At 42.2% G+C, this 24,088-nt stretch overlaps 1 protein-coding gene across 1 annotated transcript in view; it reads right to left on the bottom strand.

The window, feature by feature from the left end:
- prkd3 (protein kinase D3) overlaps window positions 1–24,088 on the bottom strand; it is a 43,672-nt gene that overhangs the window by 11,231 nt on the left and 8,353 nt on the right. The window contains exons 3-10 of the mRNA XM_069661438.1: window positions 8,780–8,918; window positions 3,426–3,557; window positions 2,760–2,917; window positions 1,671–1,863; window positions 1,497–1,574; window positions 1,238–1,424; window positions 508–631; window positions 204–281 (exon numbers count right to left, since the gene is read on the bottom strand). Of these exons, the coding sequence (XP_069517539.1) occupies window positions 204–281; window positions 508–631; window positions 1,238–1,424; window positions 1,497–1,574; window positions 1,671–1,863; window positions 2,760–2,917; window positions 3,426–3,557; window positions 8,780–8,918 (1,089 nt within the window). The remainder of the gene's footprint in view (window positions 1–203; window positions 282–507; window positions 632–1,237; window positions 1,425–1,496; window positions 1,575–1,670; window positions 1,864–2,759; window positions 2,918–3,425; window positions 3,558–8,779; window positions 8,919–24,088) is intronic.

Below are 24,088 nucleotides of genomic sequence, written 5' to 3'. Positions count from 1 at the left end.
TCTTTGCTGATCCTGTGGCTGTCTTCTCCAAACAAAGGCCTTCTGACAACATTTACTCTGAGTAATGCACTGTCTACTTATAATAACCTCATGTAACCCCACTTCAAAGAAATCCAAACTATCCCTTTATTAAGTTCTAATATGAGCTGATGTTGAGGAGAAGACATTATTTTTCCGTGTATAGGAAGAGAGGTTATGCTTACTTTGTAGAACTTTGCCCCGGTGTCGTTCTGGAAGAGACTCAGACTCTTGCTGTCCAGCCTCCAGTAATGTCTCTTCCGCTGTTAAAAGGGAAAATGAACACAGAGTTAGTCCAAATGGCAGAGCATGCATGACCAAGCAATATAACCGTACTTCAAAGTTTAGTTTCATGAGGAAAATACCTTCTGTGCTGAATTCAACACATGTGAACAGCTTTGTAGAAGGAGTTTTCCCCTGCATACAGGCTAAGCACAGCCCATTTCTGACTGGGCTCCTCTGTTGGGCTTTTGGGGTTATCAGTCTTACCAGGTTGTCCCTGCTTGTATAATGAACCATCCAGCCCTCCTTCACCACAGTGGAGCTCCGCCTCTTGGTATGTTTGATGGACTGGACCACCCGCATCAGAGGGATGTTGCTGCTAGTGGAAGGGCTAAACACACAAGAAAGAAAAAAATATTGATTTGTTTGACAAAGCTCCTTCTTTTGATTTAATTATAACAAAACAGGTCGGATTTAGGTAGTCAAGTAGCCAGCTCATGAAGGTCTTATATTTGCTTTTCTAACCACCCAGAGTCTGGTAGGTCTGTCTTGACAGAAATCTTGAACAGGAAGTGATGCTTTTTATGTTTGAGGCGGAGGAAACTACTGGAAACATAAACTTACTCTGCTGCTGTAGAATAATGTTACGAACCAGACAGTTAGACCTGATGTTTGAAGCATAATTGCAGAGTCTTCTGTTTGAATCACGCTGGTGAAAATTGTTGCATTTCTAAACCCTTCACTCCCTTGTTTCCTTTCACTTCATACTCAACTGTTCAATTAAAGCCAAATGCAGAAAATACATGAGCATAAACTGAATTGTGAAGATGTGCATGGGTCACCATCTTGGCTGAGACAACAAAGTAAACAGTGCCACCTACACTTCAAAACAGAAAATGTACAACGGTACATTACCAGCCATCTTTGTCCCTGAAAGAGGAACCAGGAATGAAATGGTGGGAACTTGACACCCACAAATTAAATCACATCTTCACACCTAATAGTCTTGATGGGCTCTTCATCCTTCTCTCTGTCCAAAAAGGGGGAATCCATGTCGAACATCCTCTCATCCGGGGTTGAGGGTTCCTCTGGGTCGTCCAGTCCTCTGCTCCCATCCATGTCGCTACTGTCCACCTCCATGGTGTCCATTGTAGTGTCCGAGTCTGGGCCAGGGCTGGCTGGCTCTGAAAATGTACATTAAATATATTACAACCTTTGATATCATATACAGATATACATCTGGATGCAGGACTTACCTCCATTGAAGTCCACCTCCCCTAAACAGTCTCTAGGTACCTTTGAAGCACATCGCTTATGGCAGTTGAATCTGCAATCTGGCGGATTTAATTAAAAAATGATGTTAAAATTAAAAGATTATTCTAATAAAGCACATACAAAAAGTTTCCACAAACAGACTTTTCATATCCTACCTTTACACTGCATGCCCTGGCGAAAGAGCCCCTTGAGCAGACGCTTGCAGTACTGGCAGATTGTGGGACGAGTGTAGGTGTGAATGGCGAAGGTGTGTGGAACCTTGACCCGTCCCAGCACCATCTTCTCCATCCAGATAGGCCTGCCGCTCCAGGACAGGATCCTCTTCCCTGCCTCCTGATGGGACCTCTGCTGCAGGGGTTGGAAGGGGTGGAAAAAGAGAAGACAAGGGGGACAATGGGAAGAATTAAAAACCATATGCAGGAAGGAAGTGAAGGAAATAACAGAGAGAAAACAGCCTCAAAGGAGTGTTTTGATTGATAGGGAAAGACAGATTAAATAATGACATGGCAAAAGAAGAAGAGAAAGAAATCAGTGGAAAAGAGAATAAGGAATCTGTCATAGACAGTTAGCATGACTTTGTATAGTTAACACAATCCAAGTGGTCAAAAAACTGTTATTAGATTTGTCATATTTAACCACATACGAGCTTTAAGCTCTGGGTTTATTTGAATAAATCAGGCAGTCTGGAAGCTCCTGACAGAAATGGGAAGGAAGAGTTCTTCATTTTTGCCAACATGAGAGTAGATACATAAACTTGGACTTTCAATGTCATTAGCATAATTACATTTCCCTATGACCTTTTGTGGGGACACAGACGAGAGAGGAATATTCCAGCACGAGCTTATGCAAAAACTGTTTCATAAGGCCTCGCAGAGGATCTCTCCACAGAGCAATGTGCCGCTCAATTCAATTTTCTGCATCAGTGCTATTCTACAAAAGGGCCCGGGAGATTCACCCATGGAAAAGAGCCAAATATGATAAGTTTAGACACGTTTAGCAGTTGAGACGAAGCTTGTGAGCAGCATTCGGATTAACTGCCTCTCATTCTTGGCCATCTCACCTGGCTCCCACTCGGATTTCTGATGACGTCTAAACTCTGGGCGGCTCACTTTATCTCCCTGTGTTCAGAGGATAAGCTGATACTGATGCCTTTCCTACTTTGCGCTGCTCTCTTGCATGCTTTGGGATTCTTCTTAATTTCTATCCAAGCGTATGCGCCAGCGCCTCCACCAATCAGAACTCACCTCATCCAGGACGACAACGGCATTCTCTGCAGGTGCAGGCCGGGGGACAGAGAGGGAGGGTCCAGGCAGGGAGACATTGGACAACCGCCTCTTCCTCACACCAGTACAGTTATTTGGGATCTTAAAGGCGCAGCGCTTGTGGTAGTTTAGCCCACATCCTGAGAATAAGAAAACACAAATGACATCTGAGTCTTAAAAGCGTAGGTAGTCTAAATGCTACAGTCCACTGAGCATCAGCCTGTGAGGTTAAAAAGGGTTTAACGTATTTGTATTCCACAGATCGGCCACACAATGAGCAGGCTTGAAAAGGAGAATTTATAACTGGTAAATAAATCAAGCACTTGAATTGAATTCAAAGTTAGAGAGGACTTCCCATGCAGCCTAATGACATGAAAATGAGGTGAGTATAATTCAAATCTGGTCCTGCTAGAATGGAAAATGAAAGGCCATAATTCCACTAGGATCTGATTGTCAAGTATTTCACTGGCTACAGTCCCCTAGATATCTATCTTTGGAGTGTGTATGGGAACAGCAGGAAAAAGGCTGGATTTCATCCCTGAGATACTGTAAAAGGTCTTAAAGTAAGTTAGCTCAAAGGTTTAGAATAACACAGTAAGGTAGGTCTGTACTATTCAGCAGCAAGGTGTTTGTATGTGTGCAACTGACCTTCACATTTGAGCCCCTGCCGGACGAGACCCCACAGCATCTCCCCGCAGTAGTCGCAGAAGGTGGGGGCTTTGTATGAGTGGACATAAAGGGCATGGGGTCGGATCTGAAAGTCTTCAACTGTGGCTTGAGCTAGAAATAACACACAAGTGGTATAACTTAAACTTGGCAAAAGCAAAACAAATCTGGAGGAGGGTTTGTGTGAAAAAAAATTGGAGAATGGGAAGAAAAAGTGTGATGGGGAAAGAATCAAAAAGACAAGAAGAGAGCCATTTATCACACTTTTTTGTTATCTTTTCAACACATTTTTCATATGAAACTAGCGGTAACACTTTCTTTGAAGGGGTGTTCAAAAGACTGACATGACACCTTCATAACCATGACATGACACTCGACATGACCATGAATGAGTCTTTATGAATGTTTATGCCTGTTGTCATCAAGTGTCATTCAGTCAATTATGTCATTTTAAATGCATAGTTGGCATTGTTTGAGATCAATTTGAGAACAACTTTGTTGAAGTCAGTCTTATGCACACCCCCTCAAAGAAAGTGTTACCACTAGCTTTAAAAGCAGGATATAATTGCATTATAAGTGTGTATGTAGCTGAGAAAAAAGAGCCGAGATTCTCTCTTCCAAACAATTAAAAGTAGGACTTTACCTAAGTGCCATATCTACATTTATTCAGTAGAGGGCGCCAAACCAGCAGCAATTTTATGATCAATGCATCAAATAGACAGGGCACACCCATAAGACATCACATGCATTCAAAACGATCCTGTTATATGAGTTCATCTTTGTTATCATGATCAAAACATCAAAGCTGTGTGAATGCTCTCATCCCTGTTTTTCTCTTATTTTTCCTTCATGTCTCTGTTGTTTTGAATCAAACGGACACAGTGAGCTCATTGTTGGAAGCAAAGAGTTGATTATTCATGGCTGTGAATCATCAAAAAATGTGAAGATGAGTAAGATACAGAGGTGACTGCTAAAACCGAAGCATTAGAAGAGCGCTCCTCTCTGTTCCTGTGCAATCATTTATGCGGCCGCGGAGATCAACAAGGGAGCGGTTAATCTTTACACTCGGGTTAAGCAGCAGAAAACTGTGTGGTGGTGGTGATGGTGATGTCATAGAGTGTGGGTGTTAATGTATGCATGTGTCATTTCCTATGAGGTGAATCGACCAAACACATTCCCTCTTGGAAGACTGAGGACATGCTCATTATAAAAAAGCTGAAAACATCAAGCATGAGAACATCAATAATTGGATTTATTAAAAAACCTTAGATGTCACAGAAATATTTACAGGCAATAAAAAGCCTTCAAGCCTGAAGCTATCTGATCTTTAAATTAGGGAACAGAAATCCTTTATTCTTATATTAAAGTCACTTCCTGCGAACACGGAGGTATTCATAATACTGCATAACATTAATGTACACCACATTTATCTCGACTGCAGAGAAACATGATGGCTGGGTTGATCACAGTTTGGGTTTGATTTGAAAGAGAAGAAAGAACCCAAACAGGTCACATGTCACGGCGCAAAAATCACTCCCTGGCAGCCACACATGAAAGGCAGCATTCATGAGCTTTTCCACACACGTCTGCAAAACAACTGGCCGCTTCTTAGCAGTCGCAGACTTATGTAATGCTTGTCGTGCTTATTAGCTTCAAACAACACCAAACATAAGCTCGGCACGTTGTTTTTCTGCAGCACTTCACACAAGCTGAGAGGCTTAGATGAATGTGCTATCTGTTTGCTTTGAGGCTCTGAGTTCCCATCTGAAGGCCACAAGTTTCCATCTGACAAAAACAAGTTATGACAAACAGAAGGTAGAATATCAATTTCCCTGAGGTGAATAAGGAGCCTGTGAAAGTGGGTGGGAATTTGAGGGAGTGAAAAACAGAACAAGAGGACGATCGGTCAGGTCAAAACATCAAGCCTCCTGGGCAGAGATGGCCTGCGATGTGTCCGCTGCGCCCCGCACATCAGAGCGTGTTTACACTCCGCGGGTCTACTACAATCACTTACTGCAGGAAAAACAAATCCCTCTTCTTTGAGCCAGCAGCCAAGAAAAAGCCACTTCTGCCTCCCTCACGCAGCGAGAGAGATATTCTGACCGTCTCTCTCCCACAGCCGCAGAATCCAACAACAGGTTGTGTGAGGGGAAACTGAGCGAAAGATGACAAGAGACAAATTGCAAGGCAGAAAAGCTTTAGATTTTCTTCTGCTTCAAGTGAAAGGCTTGGGAACCTGGATCTCTCAGCTCATGTTTCTCAAACAGTTATCAAATGTCTGACATCCAAAGCTCCTCTCGAGAAGAAGGCCAAGTTTATTGAGTGTTAGATGAAATAAAAAAACAGCGCGTGTTGCATATGTAGCAAAGCTGGGATCCTTCTCTTCGACTTTCATGAGAGTATATCTCAGGCTGTAAATTGTACGGCTCCGCTGCTGAAGCTTACACCTGCAGACGGATTTGTTGAGGTAGGAGGGATTAGAGTGAGAGAAAGCGAGGAGTTAAAGAGAGCAACAAAGACTGACACAAAGGAGAGCACAAGACAAACACAGACAGTCAGAAACAAAAAGAAGGAAGTTCTCCAGTCTTTAGTCTACATTCCTCAGCCCCGCTGCCTGAAGAATCCTCAGATCCTCAACCTATACAATCATCCCCTGCATAAATCCCTGCAAACAATGCTCCCAGCCCAGGAGAGAGGGGGGATATTGAGCACAGGTGGTGTCAGGTGCTTCCCAGTGGAGACAGATGGAGCAGGAGAACGGATTAGAGCAGAACAGATACTCTAAGCCATTTGTTGGTCTCAGTGCCGCACAGGAAGCTGATTCATTCAACGCAGGAAGTGACAAAGAAAACCCAAACACCTGTGTAGCTCAGGGTGCTGATGGAAACTTTGATGGTAAAAAAAAAAGAAAACATAAATTTATCACAACATAAAAAGCAGATTAGCTTGTGAGTGCCTCTTGACGTGATTCACTTGCTGTCATGCAACTGACATCTTTAAATTGCACAATATTTCATATACGTTTACGAGTACAGAGGAACAAGACGCTACAGGCTCTGTTTACTGGATTGTGCCAAGTATGACGAGGCATAAAAACACGTGTAGTTCCTCAAGTTTATTAGTTTAAGACCATTGTTTGGACTTTAAACACTTGGTTTATACTGTTTGGTGGAATATTTTTCCCTCCAGAGAAGCCAAGACCTTAAGTCTGTTGCTTTGGTCAGTTTGTGTGAAATCCTTGTAGAAATTTTAACTGTCAAAAGCATTTGAAGATCAATAAAAACTGCAGGTGTGACCACTTATTATCTCAATTAAAAGACTCCTGCTGGGTTTCTAAACCATAATTTAAAATGAACACTCTTCATATGTTAGCCTTCAAGCTACTGCTCTTAACATTAGATCTACTTATAACCCTTCAGTTTCCACAAAGAGCAAAACACTACATGATGTCTTATTTTAATTTAAAATAGGGCTGTCAAACGCACATTCCCTTTAACGCCACTAATTCTTTTAAACAGACTGCTGATGAAGACAGTCAACAAAGCAGACAGAGGGACAGACAGAAAGAGGGGCGGGGCCAGCAGCTGTGGAGAGAGCAGGGGTGCAGGTGTGTTGGAGGGACTGAAGCAAAGCAAAGTGATCAGATTAGTGGTATTACAAGTAGTTTGTGAATTAAAACGTGAATTCAGGTGAAGAAGAGAGTACAATGAAACTGTGGAAGGAAGAAATAACCATCTAGAAAGAGGGTAATCCAGACTGAGTAAGTCTACAAGTTCTCACAAAAATCATTGATATATGCGATGATTGCCATGTTATGCTTTCAGCATATTTTTTGAGCATGCAGTACCTTTGAGGTTATTCTGTAGAATATTCTGGACAGTCTTTGTCATTGTTTTGGAATGTTGCAATAATAATAAGGCATAAAGGAAGCATATTTGTCCATTCCCTTGTTTTAGAGTATTAAAAAGTTTAAAAAATATCTCTTACATTTACAACAGGTACAAAATTTGCGATTAATTTGTGATTAATCACGAGTTAACTATGGACATCAATGCGATTAATCGCGATTAAATATTTTAATCGATTGACAGCCCTAATTTAAAAACATTTAAGATAGTTAGATACATTCTGACATGGTTAAAACTTGACCTTAAAGGGGGGGTATTGAGCAAATTTCAAGCTTCATATTTAACTCTGTGATAGCTGTGGAGTAGATAAGCATAATTTAGAGTTCAAAAAACTAATTTTTCTTACACTGGTCCTCTGTGCAGGCCCTCATACATTCTCTGCCTGAAAAAACTGTCAGCTCTGTCCCTATAAAGCTGTTTTCCCACTGGTCAAAAAACCCACTAACACCCGGCTTTTTTGCTTAGAGGGAAAGGTCAATCAACATTCAGAAACAGGTCAAATGACTCTGCAGTAGACCCGGATATTTATCACCTCGGGTCCGATTGGCATTGATGGGAACACAAAACACGTGTCGACACGCTAATCTCCGCCCCCTCTCCGACGCGATGCTATGCTCTGTCAGTAACTTCTGACTCATGTCATCTCAGCTATGAATTCTGCCTATCTCAGTCAGAGCAGCACTCCAACATCGTTTCAAATTTGTTGGCGTCCATTTTGATAAATAGACTGAATGAGTAATAGATATAATAAAAACCTAACCACCCTTACATCTTCACTGTTTACTAACCCTGTTTCAGGCGCGTTTATGATGTCAGATAGTGACGCAGCAGAAAACAAAACGAAAAGGATGGCAATGGGAAAAGAAACAATCGGATTTATTAGCGGGTCCTTCCAGGTCTGAAAAACCTGCATCAAGGTGCTCAATTCGGTGGGAAAGGGGTATTAGAAACCCTGCCCCTAAAAGCCCACTTTCTTCTGATTGGCCAGCTCTCCGAATCCTGCTGAGGCAGCACTTTGTGATGTCATAAAGTGCAGCGTGTGAAAAAACTGTCAGTAACCGGGCGTTCACAGCAGCCTGCAGACTGAACTGAGAAGCCTGGGGATTACTCCAACATACTTTTACCTACAGATTTTAGACTTCACCCACATTTAGTACGGACATCCAACATTGTAAAATTATATATATGTCTTAAAATGTGAAACAGCATAATACCCCCTCTTTAATTCTGTACTTTTTTATTTGCCAAGAGCAACAGTTTACAAAGGTCTGTTCAGTCAATGTTTTCTTTTCCTTCATAAAGATGTTAAGTAGCAGTTTATTTAAGGACGACATTTTTTTAATTTATCTAAGCTGGAAAAAAACAGTGTGCAAAAACCATTCTACACATTCACCATAGGACAAATCGATTTGATGCATAGCTACTTACCAGAGAGCACCACCTCAATGAGGTCTCCTTCATGGATGTCTTCTGCCGAGGTCAGCCTCTGCAGGATGTTGTCGTCATTTAGGTTGTGGCGGAACAGCAGGATCTTGTCGTACATGCCGAAGAAGCCGCACTCTGGAAACTGGAGAGAGGTGGAGATATAAAGTGAAGATATGACTAAAGTAAGTAAAGCTGAAGTCCTTAGCCTGATGAATAATGATAGAGGTAATCTGTAAGTAGTATGTCAGACATTAAAGGTTACTGCACTGTGGTGGGTCCACATCTGATACAGAAACGAGTCAGAGAAGGAGACAAAGATGCGGATAAACGCCATTACCCAAGCACAATCAACATTATTAGGTTTTCCCATTTCTGCCAGTTAAATTAGTGGAGCTTAATGCACCGACGTAAAGTCACATGATCAAGAAAGGGGGAGGTGAGGAGGGTGAAGGAGGAGGTAAACATCCTGAGAGGAGTAGAGGAGAGTCAGCTCACAGGAAGTGCCGCACCAGTTAATACTGAGTCACTTCCTGTTCTGAGGGCAGCACATAGCCTCTTAAAGGGTGATGTTTTTGACACAAAGCAAGGCATACAAAATATATACATTTGCCAACATCTACTTTGAAGATAGATAGATGGTAATCTAACACATGCTTCAAGCTTGCACACCTGTTTTGGTACCAGGGAGAGATTGCTCTCTTCTATTGCACAGCATAAAGTCACTATGCAAAACTGACAATGCTAGATGTATGTCCTGAACTGTCCTGCATGGTATGTATCAAAGTGGGAATAGGGGTACAGCAATTTTACACTCAAGCTTGAGCTCAGTCTCAGTGCCAGGCAGGCTGGTACTGGAGGATCCACCAGCTGTTTCCCCCTGAACTAGGGTCACACACAATGGGCAACATTGAACAATGTCGTTATGGCCCAGGAGCACCGGAGTTGGCAAAGCATCTGGGCACGGGACACACAAGACACCTGGAGTCTTTCTACTGCCAAGAACCACAGATCCACAGTCAGTGAGACAGATTGATGGCTCAGGAAAACATGGGTGTATCAGATGACTCGTGTCGACAAAGCCAGTAGAAGTGTCAGAAGGCGAAAATGTCATTCGGCACAGAAACTGATGACTTCTGAGGCCTGCTCTGGTCTTTCAGGGAGCAGAGAGGACTCGTGGATGGACAGAGACAATCCAACAAAGGACCTGGTTTCACTGCCCCCGACCCACATGCTGATCTCCCAGTGGAAGAGAGCAATTTGCCTTCAGGGATGAGCAAAGTACATCATAACACCAAACATCACATATTGTACAGCAATGAGTATGTTTTCCATGAAAGACCTGCCAGGCTCTGTGTGCTTAGAATAGCCTTCATGAACTGTCTATAGGTTCACTCTATGAACAAACAACGCATCAGTATTCCTCTGTGACCATATTAGGGAATAATTGCACAGCAGAGGATCTAGAAGAAGACCAATCAGTGAGTTACCAAGATATTGTTTTTGTAAGATTGACTGCGATCTAAATACATATTCAATGTATCAAGCTGGGGGTAGATAATTCCTTGGCAGATATTTCAAAACCAAAATTGTCAGCATTGCTAGATACTACTTGTGTAATTGGGGAGAAATATTTTAAATGTAATTTGGGTGAAGTGATCCTTAAATGGTAATTTGAAGTGAATGAGAGTGTTGAATTACTGCATCATTTCCATCTCAAATTTACCCCAATTCACTAAAGTAGCAGTTCAAATTGGGGAACTGAGGTTGTATGAGGTTAAAGCTGATATGTATATGTAACAGCAAAGGGTACCGGATTAAAATGCATCGGAGGCCTCTCATGCTGAGTGACCGCCTGGATGATCTTATTCCTGGGAGTTTTATGCAGGTTTTTTGCTCCCAGTTACAAGAAATGCATGCAGGTCTCTGGATGTGTCATTCCTCTGATAGACTAGGACCTGTCCAGGTTGCACCATATCCAATCTCAGAACCCATTGGCTATAGTCGGGTAATGATATAGCTTCTGGGAGCAATGGTAAACATGTCAGGCATTCCGGTTTAGCTAGCGTTTAGCGATAAGGACTTCCAGCCAAGGCTTCCTATTCAGTGTGCTGCATTGTTTTCCGCCCAGTTAGCAACTTGAGAAGCGACCGTGTGTTCAGATCAAAAGTGAAGCGAATTTCAGCCCTCCAGATATGTCGGCAAAATAAACGGCGTCAGTTCTTAGTCCATTAAACCCCCCGGAGGAGCGCCCGCTCATCTGTTTCTGGTGAGTCTCAGTTTTACTGTAACTAGTTAGAGGCTTCACTTTGGCTTACTTCAGCAGTATGAACCCGAAAAAGAAACAGTGTGATTTACTTCCAATTAAAGTATCTTAAGTTTGCTGAAATTTCAACATCATGATGCAGATTTATAAAAATAAAATGCAAGCTTTGTCAGGTCTGTCCTCAAGAGGAGAAGAAAACTACTTTTAAAATGCTTCTTTGTTGAACGGAGGTCAAATCGAAAATTTCTGGTGCTTTCAAGGAGGTCGGGAAATCTAAACACTGAAGGCTTTCTTGACACTGCATCAAGCGAATTTGTCGTAGCTGAGTTTTTAAACTACAACGGATTGTTAGCAAAACTTGCATGTAGAAGTGTAAAAAGCTAAATCATTGTCAGGTGACACAGACTGTTTTTCCTGCATACTCCGCAACCTGCTGATACATGATTGGTCAATACTACTTGGACTACAAACGTGCCACGAAAGGGAACCAGAACACTTCCCTCCAGTCGCATGCCTACAGATTCTACATTTTTATGTATGTGTAAGGTAGTGATTAAATTGTATTAAAGTTACAAATAGCAACACAAGGATGTGACTTCACCTTGACACCTTGTGACCCTTTCAATGATGAGTTGATAATCGCTTTTAATCGATTGCTGCAAATAAGAAGTAAGCCTTAAAAAACACTGTCGGCAAGTTTTGTTTGTGTTTTTCTTTTTTTTTTGCTAAATGAACTAATTTTGTGGCATTTACTCATCATGTAGAGACATCTTCATCCTTCCATAAGAGGAAAGCATCTACCAATTGCTGTAGGAAGATTTTCACTGTATGAAGATTTCACTTTCTTCAAACGAGAAACTGTTTGCGAGTAGAAGGTTTTCGGAATCCAACACATGTGCATGTATTATGGAACATTTCCAGCTCGCCCCCTCTCTCTGACATACCTACATCCTAACCCTGTCACCTCTTTAGTGATTAATGCTATGTGGATCAAACCGACACCACCACAGGCAGCGGGGGCATCCTTCCTGAACAGTGTGCAGTGTCACAGTGGGGTTTTCCTCCACCCGTCTGCTCTCGAACCCAAACGCGCACACATAGAAATTACGGTCCATGCCCAAATCTAGCCAGCTGGAGTCACCTCCTCTTGGCAACCTGCGCAACCCTTTCCACTGTACGGAATGGGTCCCATTCCAGAGCAGGAGCATCTGCAAGCCAGCACGCAACAGCTACAAGGGCAGAGGGGACTAGTTTTTTCCATGCTCCATTAAAGCAAGAGGAAGCCAGAGGTACCAGAACAATAGATTGGCAGGTTTGGGCCACATTTAACAATATGTTTTCCCAATCATACAGATAAAGTGATAATTGATGGCTAACCTGTGCTAGCATGCAGGCTTAAAACAGAAATCCCTGTATTCACACACATTTTAAGCTCCCAGCATATAGCATGTCAAAATAAACCTCCACCTCACTCCTGTACACTTATGCACCCTCACACACCATCTCCCACACATGCTACTGCATACATCTCCGAAGCCCATAGTGACTAAGCATGTCTTTTGTCATCTTCAAACGCAAATCCATTCAGCCGAGCAGCGGCGACCACACACGCACACCAAAGACCCCGGCGCGGAGGAGCAGTGTGTGAGGTCCACAAGTCAGGCTGGAAAGACGAGTGGAAAGGGGCTTTGCAGTAGTAAGCTTTTGTTAAACGAACTAATCTGCCATTGATATGCTAAATCCTGTTATAAGGAAAGAAAGTTAGAGGCAGGAGAGGAGAGGGAAGAGGGGAGATGACGGGGGAGAGGGCTGAAATATGGTTGCATTTCATTGGGAGCCAAAAACAAATTGCCTCAAGACAGCTATGAGAAAAGATCTGGTTTGAATAACCCAGTTTGCCATTTGGCATTGAGCAATATTAATGCTCTCTCTTGCACAGCTATCACTATCAGCTGCATTGAAAAGCTCAGAAAGATAAATTAGAGTGATGAGTCAGAAGCCATAACTCATCCATGTTCTTCTAATGATCACTGTGACTGAAACAAAGCTGCGGCTTGTGATGAGTGCTCTGCTGATTTTTTTACCATCGCTGGAAAATTACACAAAACCAATGCGCTCGAGCACTCAGTCACAGCAGACAATAACTGTTTTTGTTGAAATAGAACATGTTCACATTATTATGTGGTTAGACATTTGTGTTTGTGTGCGTGTGTGATGTGTGGCAGAGGTGGGTGGCAAAAGGGAAGCAGTGTTGCGAGCGGTGCACAGGCTCTGACAGATGGCCATGTGATTACAGTAAGGAAAAGTATGCTGCTTGACCTCAGACTGCCTCACACCTTTATTAGTCTGGCAGAAGGCCAGACAGATGTTGAGGACAGTTACAGTAAAACGTCCTGCTGGAGATCAGCCTGCATGAGGTAAAGGTTGTACGTGCATGTGTAGCTAAGTACACAATGCAATGTATGAAAATGGCCAGCTGCAAGATGCTCTTTGAAGACGTATTAGGCTAGCAAAATGGCTGCAACATGCCCCCGCCCCCCTTTATAATTTGGAGAAAAAACAGCAAATTCTCACATTTAAAAAGCGAGAAATAAGAAATGTTGCATTGTTTTGTTTAAAAATAACATAAATGATTAATAAATCATCAAACCACTTTAAGTAGATCATGATCAGATGCAGTTTAAAATGCACCCTCAGCCTTTTATCCACACTATCAAAGTGCTGCACACTCCAAACAATGGCTCTTTTTACACACGCACTTTTCAAACTGGAATGCCAGTTTTGTAATTCTGTATGATAGTCATGTGATCGCAGGCGGCACGCTGTCATGTGATTTGTTTTGATAACGCTGGCCTATGCATTTTTCATTTTGTAAATATCTAATCTGACACAGCTCCCATTGTATCAACCTGGAAATTAAAGCACACGCATCATAGCTGCATTTCAGCAGCAGAAGAAGGGGGCAGAAGAGTCCCACAGTCGTGAAACCCTGCAGTTATGTGTCTAGAATCACACAAACAAAAGCCTGAGTAGGTATAAGATGCTGAGCCTGCATCAGTGAGGTCTTGAACTTACAACCTTAACGGAACATCATGATCGCGTTGAGATATCCAGAGAAATGAGAAACAAAGAGGTGGTTTCACACTTAGGCAACTGCGTGGTGGTAATAGCAGCTGAACATGAAATGCAGATTTTAAACTAGAGTCGAATAGTAAATTATCAAGACAAAATACAAGGGAATTTTGATACCTCAACTAGACAACACAGAGATATCTGTTATGTATTTCTCTGAAGATCTGTTGCCCCATTAGTCAAAAACTGATTTTAAGTTTAAACTTTGGGCAGTTGTTGTAGCGACACCATCATGACTATTCGTGCAATTACAGTGAAGGAATCTTGAAATTGGACTGGATGTTTGATTTATTTTTCATGCATTGAAAGGCAGACTTCAGGTCGGAAGAAGAAGACGAACAAAGTTGGTCAAATTAAAATAATTGTAAAAAAGAAAAATGTATGGAGCTCCTGTGCTGGTCTGAGGAGTGAACACTAACAAACCCCCATGCTCAGAGCCTCGACACCAGGCGGAGGCAGAGAGTAACACCGCTAGCTGCGAGGCTAACTAAGTTCTTGCTCTTAGCTGTTACACTTAGCGACCTCACAGGCCCTGTGCACTTCTGTTGTGTTGACTGGATCTGTAGAACGCGCATGCTAGAATCAGTTGCACCCTGATTAGACAACTTAGCTTCCTCTGATTGGATGATCAGTGGACCACGTGGAGGCGAGCTGATTGGATGGTTAGCTGAGACGTAAAGAAAGGGTCAGCATTTGTGCTTGTGACACACAACTCGTAGCTTGAGTGTGAAATTATTTGTGAACATTATTTTGCAAGCCCAAAATCTTTTTGACCTTAATGTGACTCCATACAAACCATGCTAACCGTGTTTTTTTTTAGCCAATAAAATAGCTCTTCCATCCATCCATTATCTATACCACTTATCTTTGCCTTTGTGATCTATGTGTTATAGTTGTCTTCCTGTCTTTGCCTTTGATTAGAAGATCTTCAGCATTTTTTATTTCTTACAATATGTTATGTCAATAAAATCGGACATTGCACCTGAAGACATAAACCTGAGAAGGTTGAGGAGGCACTTATAGTCCTAAGCTGAAAACTGTTGTTGTTCTGGTGATTGAATGAACTTGCTAAAGAATTGAAAGACGATGTCGGAGGAACAGTGCAAATACTCTGCAGGGATTGTTTTTATCAAGGTACTGGCTCCTTATGAAACGTGGAACCACAGTCAGGAGGTTGAAGGCCTTTGTTCATTTAGCTGGAGGTGGCAAGATTAAGACAAGTCACAAGATCGGTGTGATACAAGTTTCTTTTTCCTACCAGATAAATAAGTCTATTGACCGATTACCCTGCTATTACCTAACAGTGCCAGGACGCAGACCACACTTCCAAAGAGATGACACAAGAGGCTGATTTTGATTATTACAATCTTGTTAAATTACTCAAAAATGACTTGATGCACAGCCGGCTTAAAAGACAAAATGTGCCAAAATGACGCACTGCACAGAAAGTCATGAAACCAAAAGTTCCACTGAGCCCTCTCGAAGGCTTCGCAAATAGGAAAACTGTTTTTTATGTCAAACAATGGGGAAACCATTGTTTTTCTTTGAGGTGTACGTTAAAGGCCACAACAGAGGAAAATATACTTCAGTAACTTGTCAAACGAATGCACTGGAAAATCCAATTATGTGCTCATGTGAACCTTTAAACTGTGTAATGACTTTGTTCAAGTCACATCAAACGCGCTGTTAATTTATAAGAGTCAACAGTGGAATTGTATTTGCTTTCATTACATATTATTTAAGTCATAACAAGCAAAAGTTTCCCGACAGCGTGGCAAGAGAAAGACATGCCAAATGAATGTTACAATTACTAAGATGTGGGCATAAACATAATTCTTATGTCTCTTGGAGTGTGGCATCAAAAGAGGGCAAACTGGAAACACTTTGGTTTTCCAATGTTTTCTTCAACTTTAAGTGTTTCTGGTCCTCCAGCAACAGTTTCTGTATAATTTGGCTGCTTGATTTTTAAATCTTTCACTTGCTTTACTGTAGGTATGAAGCAAATTAAATAAATAACATTGTTATTATTTTTTTCTATTTCAGAGATGGAATGTTCCAAGTTTAATGAGCTGACTGGAATCAGCAGTGAGCAGAAAGTCTTACTGGGTCGGTTAAAGTTCTACCACACAACCAGAGGAACACAAACAACCTAACACGTTACTATATAACCTGTCTGGTTGTTTGGGGATAAAACATTATTGCAAATAAGCAAATCAAAGCTTCAATTACACAGGTGAAGCACAAAATAACTGTGCTGTTAAACACTAACCCAAGATACAAGAGACCCTTATTGGAGCGCAACACACATCGTAACTACAAGGAAGGAGGCAACACACATTCAGTTTGACTTTTGAGGAAATATTGTTATTTGCTTTCTGGTGAAGAGTTAGTTGGTCAAGATGAGCTCCAGTTATGTTTTAAGACATATAAAATGCTATGCTAAATATCCTCCCAAGGCATCTCCTCCTTTTCCCTTATTAAAAATTAATGAATCTGTAAAGACCCTGCCCACTAAGCACATTTCCAACTGCCCCCTCCTTCACGAAAACAAAACACGTCTCTGCCATCATTTAGTGGCAATTTGTTGAAACTTAGCTCGCTTGAAACTTAGTAATTAGTAATAGTAACACTAGACAATTCCCCGTTGGGAAATCGCGAGAGTGGGCTGTGCTGCGCTGCATGTCTGTGTGCGTACATTGATAATATGATAACATTTAGCTAACAGTCTAGACAGACACATTCTGTACTTATGGATAGCCTATAGCTTTGCTAACCCCTGTTGGGAAATTTCCTATGGAGATCTGTTCAGGCCGAGACTATAATCATGCATGTGAAATTTGAAGCTGATATAACATTGTATGTAACAGGTAGTACTGGCTCTTGCCAGTAGGTGGCGCTAAGAGTATGAGCGAAAAATGATTCTGTAGAACTGTTCAGTCCGACACTGTAATCATACATGGGAAATTTCAAGCTGATTGAACATTGTATATGAGAGTTACTACTGGCTCTTACCAGTAGGTGGCGCTGTGACTATGAGTGAAAAATGAATATGCAGATGTGTTCAGGGCAGTACCCTCATGAAACCTGTGACATTTGGAGCAAATCAGACAATGTATATGAGAGTTGATACAGGCTCTGCCCAGTAGGTGGCGCCATCAGTATGAGTGAAAAATGTCTATGTAGATGTGTTCAGGACAGTACCCTCATCAAACCTGTGAAATTTGGTGGAGATTGGACAATGTATATGACAGTTTATACAGGCTCTGCCCAGTAGGTGGCGCTATGACTATGAGTGAGAAATGTATATGTAGATGTGTTCAGGGCGGTACCCTCATCAAACTTGTGAAATTTGGAGCAAATCAGACAATGTATATGAGAGTTGATACAGGCTGTCACCAGTGGGTGGCGCTATAGTATTGGTAAGGAAAGGAGTGTGTAGATCTGTTCAGGGCGGGACTCTGATCAAGCATGTGAAATTTGGTGCAGACAGGATGAAGTTCAGGCGAGTTATCGCAGCCTAAATGTCATGGCGAGGCATCATGGCGAAGGTTATATGCGCCGCGCCGCCAGGGTCACGCCCTCTGTTGTAACCTGAACAAGTTTTGTCACAGACCTTAATCAAGGTCTTACGAGTTTCCTGACATGAATTTGAGGTTAACATGTTTTACCACCTTGGAGGAGGGGCTTATATGTCACTTCCTGTTTCCAGTAGCGGGCGCTAGGCCTGATGGGAAATATTTTCATGTAATTGTGTTCAGGCTGGGACTCTTGTCATACACGTGAAATATGAAAGACCACACACACACACAACTGTCCAATCAGAGTCCTCCTGTGTTGTCTGTCATCTGTATCCGAGGTGATTTGTCAAATGAGATCGATCAGCACGGAGCAGAAGGTTATATCATGGCAGAAAAAACCACACACACACAACTGTCCAATCAGAGTCCTCCTGTGTTGTCTGTCATCTGTATCCGAGGTGATTTGTCCAATGAGATGGCTGATATCTGTGCACTTGACACAGACGCCGGACGATCATACTCTGCTGCAGTCTCTCTGTCTGTGTGATTTACATTGGAGTGAATGGAGCAGTTGAGCGCTACTCTTGTCGGTTACAGGCAGATCAATCAAAAACCATAAGTCCTACTGATAAAGTAGACAGATTGGGAGAAAGAAGACAAGTGTGGCTACAACTTTGTGAAAAATCACTGTTCTACTGTGTAATTTGTGGCTGGGGTGAGTCACGGAAAGAGAGAATTTCTGAGAGTTTTTTGGAGTCTGAAGAATTAATTGGCCCAGCTGAGCTCGGTTGCCGCGGAGATGGTTGTCGTTACTCCCTAGCAACGACCAAAGCTGGTGTCTGTGGCAGCTGATTTGAGCGTGATTTCTGGCTCACATTTAGGACGTCAAACTACTGCCATTTCTTCCAAACCAAACATGATATCGGCAAAATTTCTTCACCATCAAGCCAGAAAGGCCTTAAAGAACACAGACATAAGTTTTTGTGGTCCTAGCTTCTAAAATGTGGTAATAGGAGCGAGTTAAAAACAGGTGCACTTTCGAAAATCCTGGAAAATCCTCCTCCCGATTAACATTGGAGTAAATGGAGCAGTTGAGAGCTACTCTTGTCGGTTAGGGGCAGATAAATCAAAAACCGTACATCCTACTGATAAAGTAGACACATTGGGAGAAAGAAGACAAGTGTGGCTACAACTCTGTGAAAAAATCACAGTTCTACTGTGTAATTTGTGGCTGGGGTCGCGAGAGAGAGACAGAATTTCTGAGAGTTTTTTTTGAGTCTCCGCACTCTGTCAGTTAGCTCTGCACGAACATTCCGCAATACACACCCATTATAAATCCTGAATTTTTCCAAAATAACTCACCATCTTTAAAGGGTCACCGTTCAAAAACGAAACATGGTAGGAAAAAAGTTCAAATACAACTTAAATAGACAAGACCCGTGCCTACATTTTAAAGTTTGAATGGTGTTTCTAGGTGAACGTAGGCCAGAGCAGGAGATGTTTGAAAAACGTCGTAGATTTTCGAGGTTTTTTTTCCTCGTCCCATTCATTCCAGATGGGAATTTTTTCCCAGTTTTTCGCGTCTTACGACGCGAAAAATTAATATTCTGGAGATAAAAATAATAGCATAGCGAGTTAGACCGAGCCGCACGTTTTGATGTATTTTTTGTTGGTGTGCGCTCAAAGCTGCGGGGCAAGAAAGAAACCGAAAATTAGGTAGGAAGAATAATAATAAAAAGAGGCGCAGTGAAGAACAATAGTGGGCTGTGCTTCGCACAGCCCACAATGGACCCCTATAGCTACGCTATAGAGGGGGCCATTGTGGGCTGTGCTGCACAGCCCACTAATTAATTTCAGTAGTCAGCAATGAGTTTGCAAAAATTACAATGACAGTTACAGCTGGCTTGCGCATCGCCAAAATGGTTGCCATAGGTTGCACATAATGATATGCATTGTGTCACACCGTCCATTAACGGGATTGGCTCCTTAGGTTTGTGACGTCTCAAACCTGCCAATCTGAAAACGTGTTGTTCAGCCTGTCCTTGGTACACTGCAGTTTAAAAGCAGACAGGCCCAGACATGTAGATGACTGCTTATGTTGTCCCTGATATGTCTTGTAGCACATGAAAAACACCACATGGAGATGTTTACACTTTTCACTGGAGGGGGTCTTTAAATAGCATCTCATTTAATTGATACCACTCCAATATCTGTCGATTCAATATGCAGCCTGAGCCAGGAGACAGTTAGCCTAACTGTATGAAAGCATTTTTTTTATACATCAAAGTCTGTTTACAGGTGTTGGGTAGTATTACTTCTATGTGAAAAAAGGTCAGATAAAGACTATGGTTGGAGCAGCGTGAAGTCTAATTTATTGCCTCACATGATGTCACTTCAGTCAGCATTTGTTTGGGCTGAAGACTACAGGATTAAAATTGAAGGAAATATTGAGGTGTGGATCTTACCAGACCTCTGTCGCCTGCTCCTGCTGTGCTTCAGGCGTAAGAAGCTCCAGACTACATTAGCCACTACTAGCATAACTCGCATCTCCAACTGAAGTGTCAGCTGTCTGGTTGCATTTCAGGCAAATAGGCACCATGATTAGAATACGTTTGTAGGATAGAAAAGACAACATCCCTTCTGTTGCATTAGCTGTAATACTTTTTTTAACAGTCCAATTTGCCTCAGACAATGTTATGTGCAGAAGTTAACATTAAAACTGGAAACAGGAGTAGACCGCTAGCCTCCATGGAAAAAGTAAAATCCACCTACCATAACTTCTACAGCACTACACTAATTAATACTTATTCCTTTGTTGATCTTGAACCAAAACCAAAAAAAGTGTAACAATGAACAGTGGCTTTTTTATCATGGTTAAATGCCTGAGTATTTCTTGGCTGGGAGCAGAAACTTCCTGGAGTCTCTGCTGGTTTTCTGGCAATTTCACGGTGATGACAAGACTCCAGGAAGTCACTGTGGCTGGCAAAGAAAAAAAATAAGTAACTTGGAAAGAGAATGAATGAGCTAGTTTGCCAAAATGTTGGAATATTCCTAATAGCTGTCCCAGACAAAAACCTATTAGTAAGAGCCAAAATGATAGTGATACTGATATTTCTTTGAAGCAAGGAAACTTGATGACAAAATTAAATATTCTTTTCTTTTCAATAACCAATCCAATTTTTTAAAACAAAAATATTACAAATATTTCTTGACAAGGATTCCTTAAATTGGGTTATTACAAGCTTATGATGGGGTATTTAACTATTGAAAAGTGAACCTGACAGCATCTACCACAACACTGAACTCTTATTTTCATTCAGCAACACACTTTCAGTGGTTTTGCAGGTAATTTACCATAAACACAGTGTGTGTATAGAATGTGCTTCGCTTCCGCTTTGCAGCCAGTGCATGAAAAAGAAAGGCCGAGATGCTTCATTTTAACGGTACATTACATAAAACTTTTGCTCCTCCGTTTGCAGGCCAAGAAAAACACACTACAGCTGAAGGCAAAGAGCAAAAAGGGGGGTTAACTGACTGACAGAGCTCTACCTCCATATGGTTTATATCAAAGCAGGCATCTTTGTACACTAGCAGGATCATGCAAACTCATCCCATCCTACACAACACACACTATTTCATAACATGTGCTCCTGCTGAAGTCAAGTGAGCTTCTTTTCCGCTGCAAAAGGAAGACTCCACTCAGAGTAACCGACTGAAGCCGCCACATGCAGCGGAAAGGAAACTCATTTGGTGGGAGTGCGGCGAGAGTAGCTGTGACTTTCTCACTCTACTGGCTGACTAACCTGTTTCCTTCCATGTGGCAGAATATGGCTCACGCTTCATTCATTGGTTTTACCGTACGAGATTGTATCAGTGTGGAAAGTGGAATGTTATTCCAAATAACAGATCCACTCTGAGTGACACCTGATGCGTCTCAAAGTTTCAGCCAAGCGTGGAATAAAGCTTTACTTGAAATACATCTGGCGCTGTAGTCAATTTCAATGTGCATCACAGCGTAGCATTGCACTTTCAGAACTTAAACACACCACACGAGCTGATAATCTTCAGCCTCACTCAGCTGTAACTCTTACCAGCTTTCTGAAGCTGTTGTGTGCAGACGAGGTGGCATAATGACAAAGCAAGTTACTGTTTGCTCAGCATTTCAGAGCCCTCGACTTCTTCTCACTTCTGTTTTTTTTACTGCATGTTTCAGAGACGTGGGAACTCTGCAGCCAGGCTGAGGCATAAGTTGCTCACTTGCAGGGGTTTGAAAAAGTACAAAGTGTTAACATGCAATTAATTCACCCCTGCTTTCCTTCATTCTGTAAGCTAAGAGGGGTGCATGTGTGTGATTGCAGCATATGTAACCGTATGCGTGTGTGTCTACATTTCTGCTGCAGACAAGGTGGAATCACAACTCTGACCACTAAGCTCAGGTCCAGAGGCTTACCAGACCACAGCATATTATGAGACTGTACACCTGTCATCCTAGACCTCTTTCAATCATCAGGGGACTCTGACAAAGCTATACCACTTACCCGATTTACATCAACCACAATCGCTGTTGCTGCGCAGCCAAATCTCTTGCTGGTTTTACAAAACTCTCCAAAGAAAATCCCTCAACAATTTCACCAGGCTTTGGATTATTTGAATCCAGTGAAACAGTACTCTTCTGTTATAATTTGGCCTGCAGTACAAAAGCCCTGAAGAGGAGGGGAGATAATGGTGATGAGGTCACTGTTTGGTTGCTAGCCACTGTATCCCCAATGAGAGCCAGGTGGCGCTTAGCCTAATCGCACCAATTTTTTACATACATGACAGAAAGTCTCATCCACCTATGACGATCTCCTGCACATGTGTGGGTGTTTGCTCGCATGCATCTGTGTGTGCATGAGTATTGCATGTATTAACAGCGTCCAGAGGCCGATCAGAGAAGAGGAAGGCTGAGTCACAGGATCTTAGGCCTCTCAGGAAGAGAGCAGTGTGATCTAAGACATGCTTGGCTCGGCCCCCGCACACTGCTGATGAGTTATAGCCCCGCTGCGATCCTCCGCCAGCACCTCCGCCTTAGAGATATACTGCAGTACACACTCCATCTCCCCTCCCTTCACCTCCACACGGGGCAAATAAACAGGTGAACCAGGGGGGAATTCATGTGAGATTGATGGTGACTGCACTTTCTCTTGTTCTGTCAAAGCAGGAGGTCAGAAGGTGCGCGGTAATAGCAGGATGTAGGAACACGCTGCTGTTGCTCAACAGAAACATTAATAATTGCTGTGGGTTCTGCGTTTCAGAAAGTGGGCAGGCACTAGCTGCTTGTGGTTTTTCTCTTTCTATTTGATAAATAAGAAGTACTTACTTCTACAGACTTACTTTTGTTGAATTAGCAGTTTCACAGAAATATAATAGTACCTGTGTGAAAGATTGAAACTTTAAACCAAAGCCAAAGGGCCATATTTCAACACCCAATCTGTCATTTTCTTCAAAACATAGACACCAAAAAGCATTTAATCCAAAATTTGAAACACACAGATGGGAATAATAGCAAGTGCAGTGTAGAGAGAAGCCATTTGAACGCAGGCGCACAAAGTGAACAGGCTGTGCTGCTCCGCCGACCACAGCAGATTGGAGAGCGGGAGCAGGGAGAATATGGAAACAGGGAGCGGCTCTGAGGGGAACTCACAGAACAGCGAAAATGCCTGGAGAAAGACACACAGCGACAAAAGGAGTCATGCTGAGTGGCTGACTGTTTCCCTTGGGTTTAAAAAAAGCTCAAACAAACCCATCAAACAAAAGTGGAATTGTAATAAAACTTCTTATCTTTCCCTTTGGTCCGTTAGTGCCGTCTTTAGGGGAAATTCTGCTTATAAAATGAGCCGCATTCAAGCACTTCTTTGACCCTTTCCCCTTTAACGCACTGTGTGTCTTTTTGTATTCTGTTTGTATCGACATGTAATTGCACTTCCCCTGCCACCTTCGTATCAGTTTGACTGATCACTCGTGACGCTGAAAGGCAGGAAAGGCAAACAGAGCTGAGAAAACAACACAGAATAAGACGTTCTGCAACCTGCTCCTGCTGCAGGGATCAATAATAGCATGCTGATATAACTGTGTAGCTACAACAGAGAGCATGTGGTCTTCATTGCAGGACACTGCAAACAGTTTCGGCATATTAACACATCTGCTAAGGTCATGATAATAACATCTGTTTGTACTAAACTCTTAATTTGTTCCGTTTAGAAAAGTGACATCAGTGATTAACCAGGGCAAATCAACAGGGGTTAATATCTTTAAGAGGGCAATGTCACTGTCATTGGACCCTGCCGCCTCAGCATTTGTCATGGTTGAGGTCCTGTCAGTGTGCTGAGGTTGTCAGCAAGTGCAGCGCAATGGAACTCA

This window comes from Semicossyphus pulcher, unplaced genomic scaffold (assembly GCF_022749685.1).
Source record: "Semicossyphus pulcher isolate SPU_LCO1_2020_fin unplaced genomic scaffold, fSemPul1.0.p SCAF_14, whole genome shotgun sequence".
NCBI classification, from domain to species: Eukaryota; Metazoa; Chordata; class Actinopteri; order Labriformes; family Labridae; genus Semicossyphus; species Semicossyphus pulcher.
Note: the sequence above shows the minus strand (reverse complement) of the source record. Positions and strands in the feature narration are given on the sequence as shown.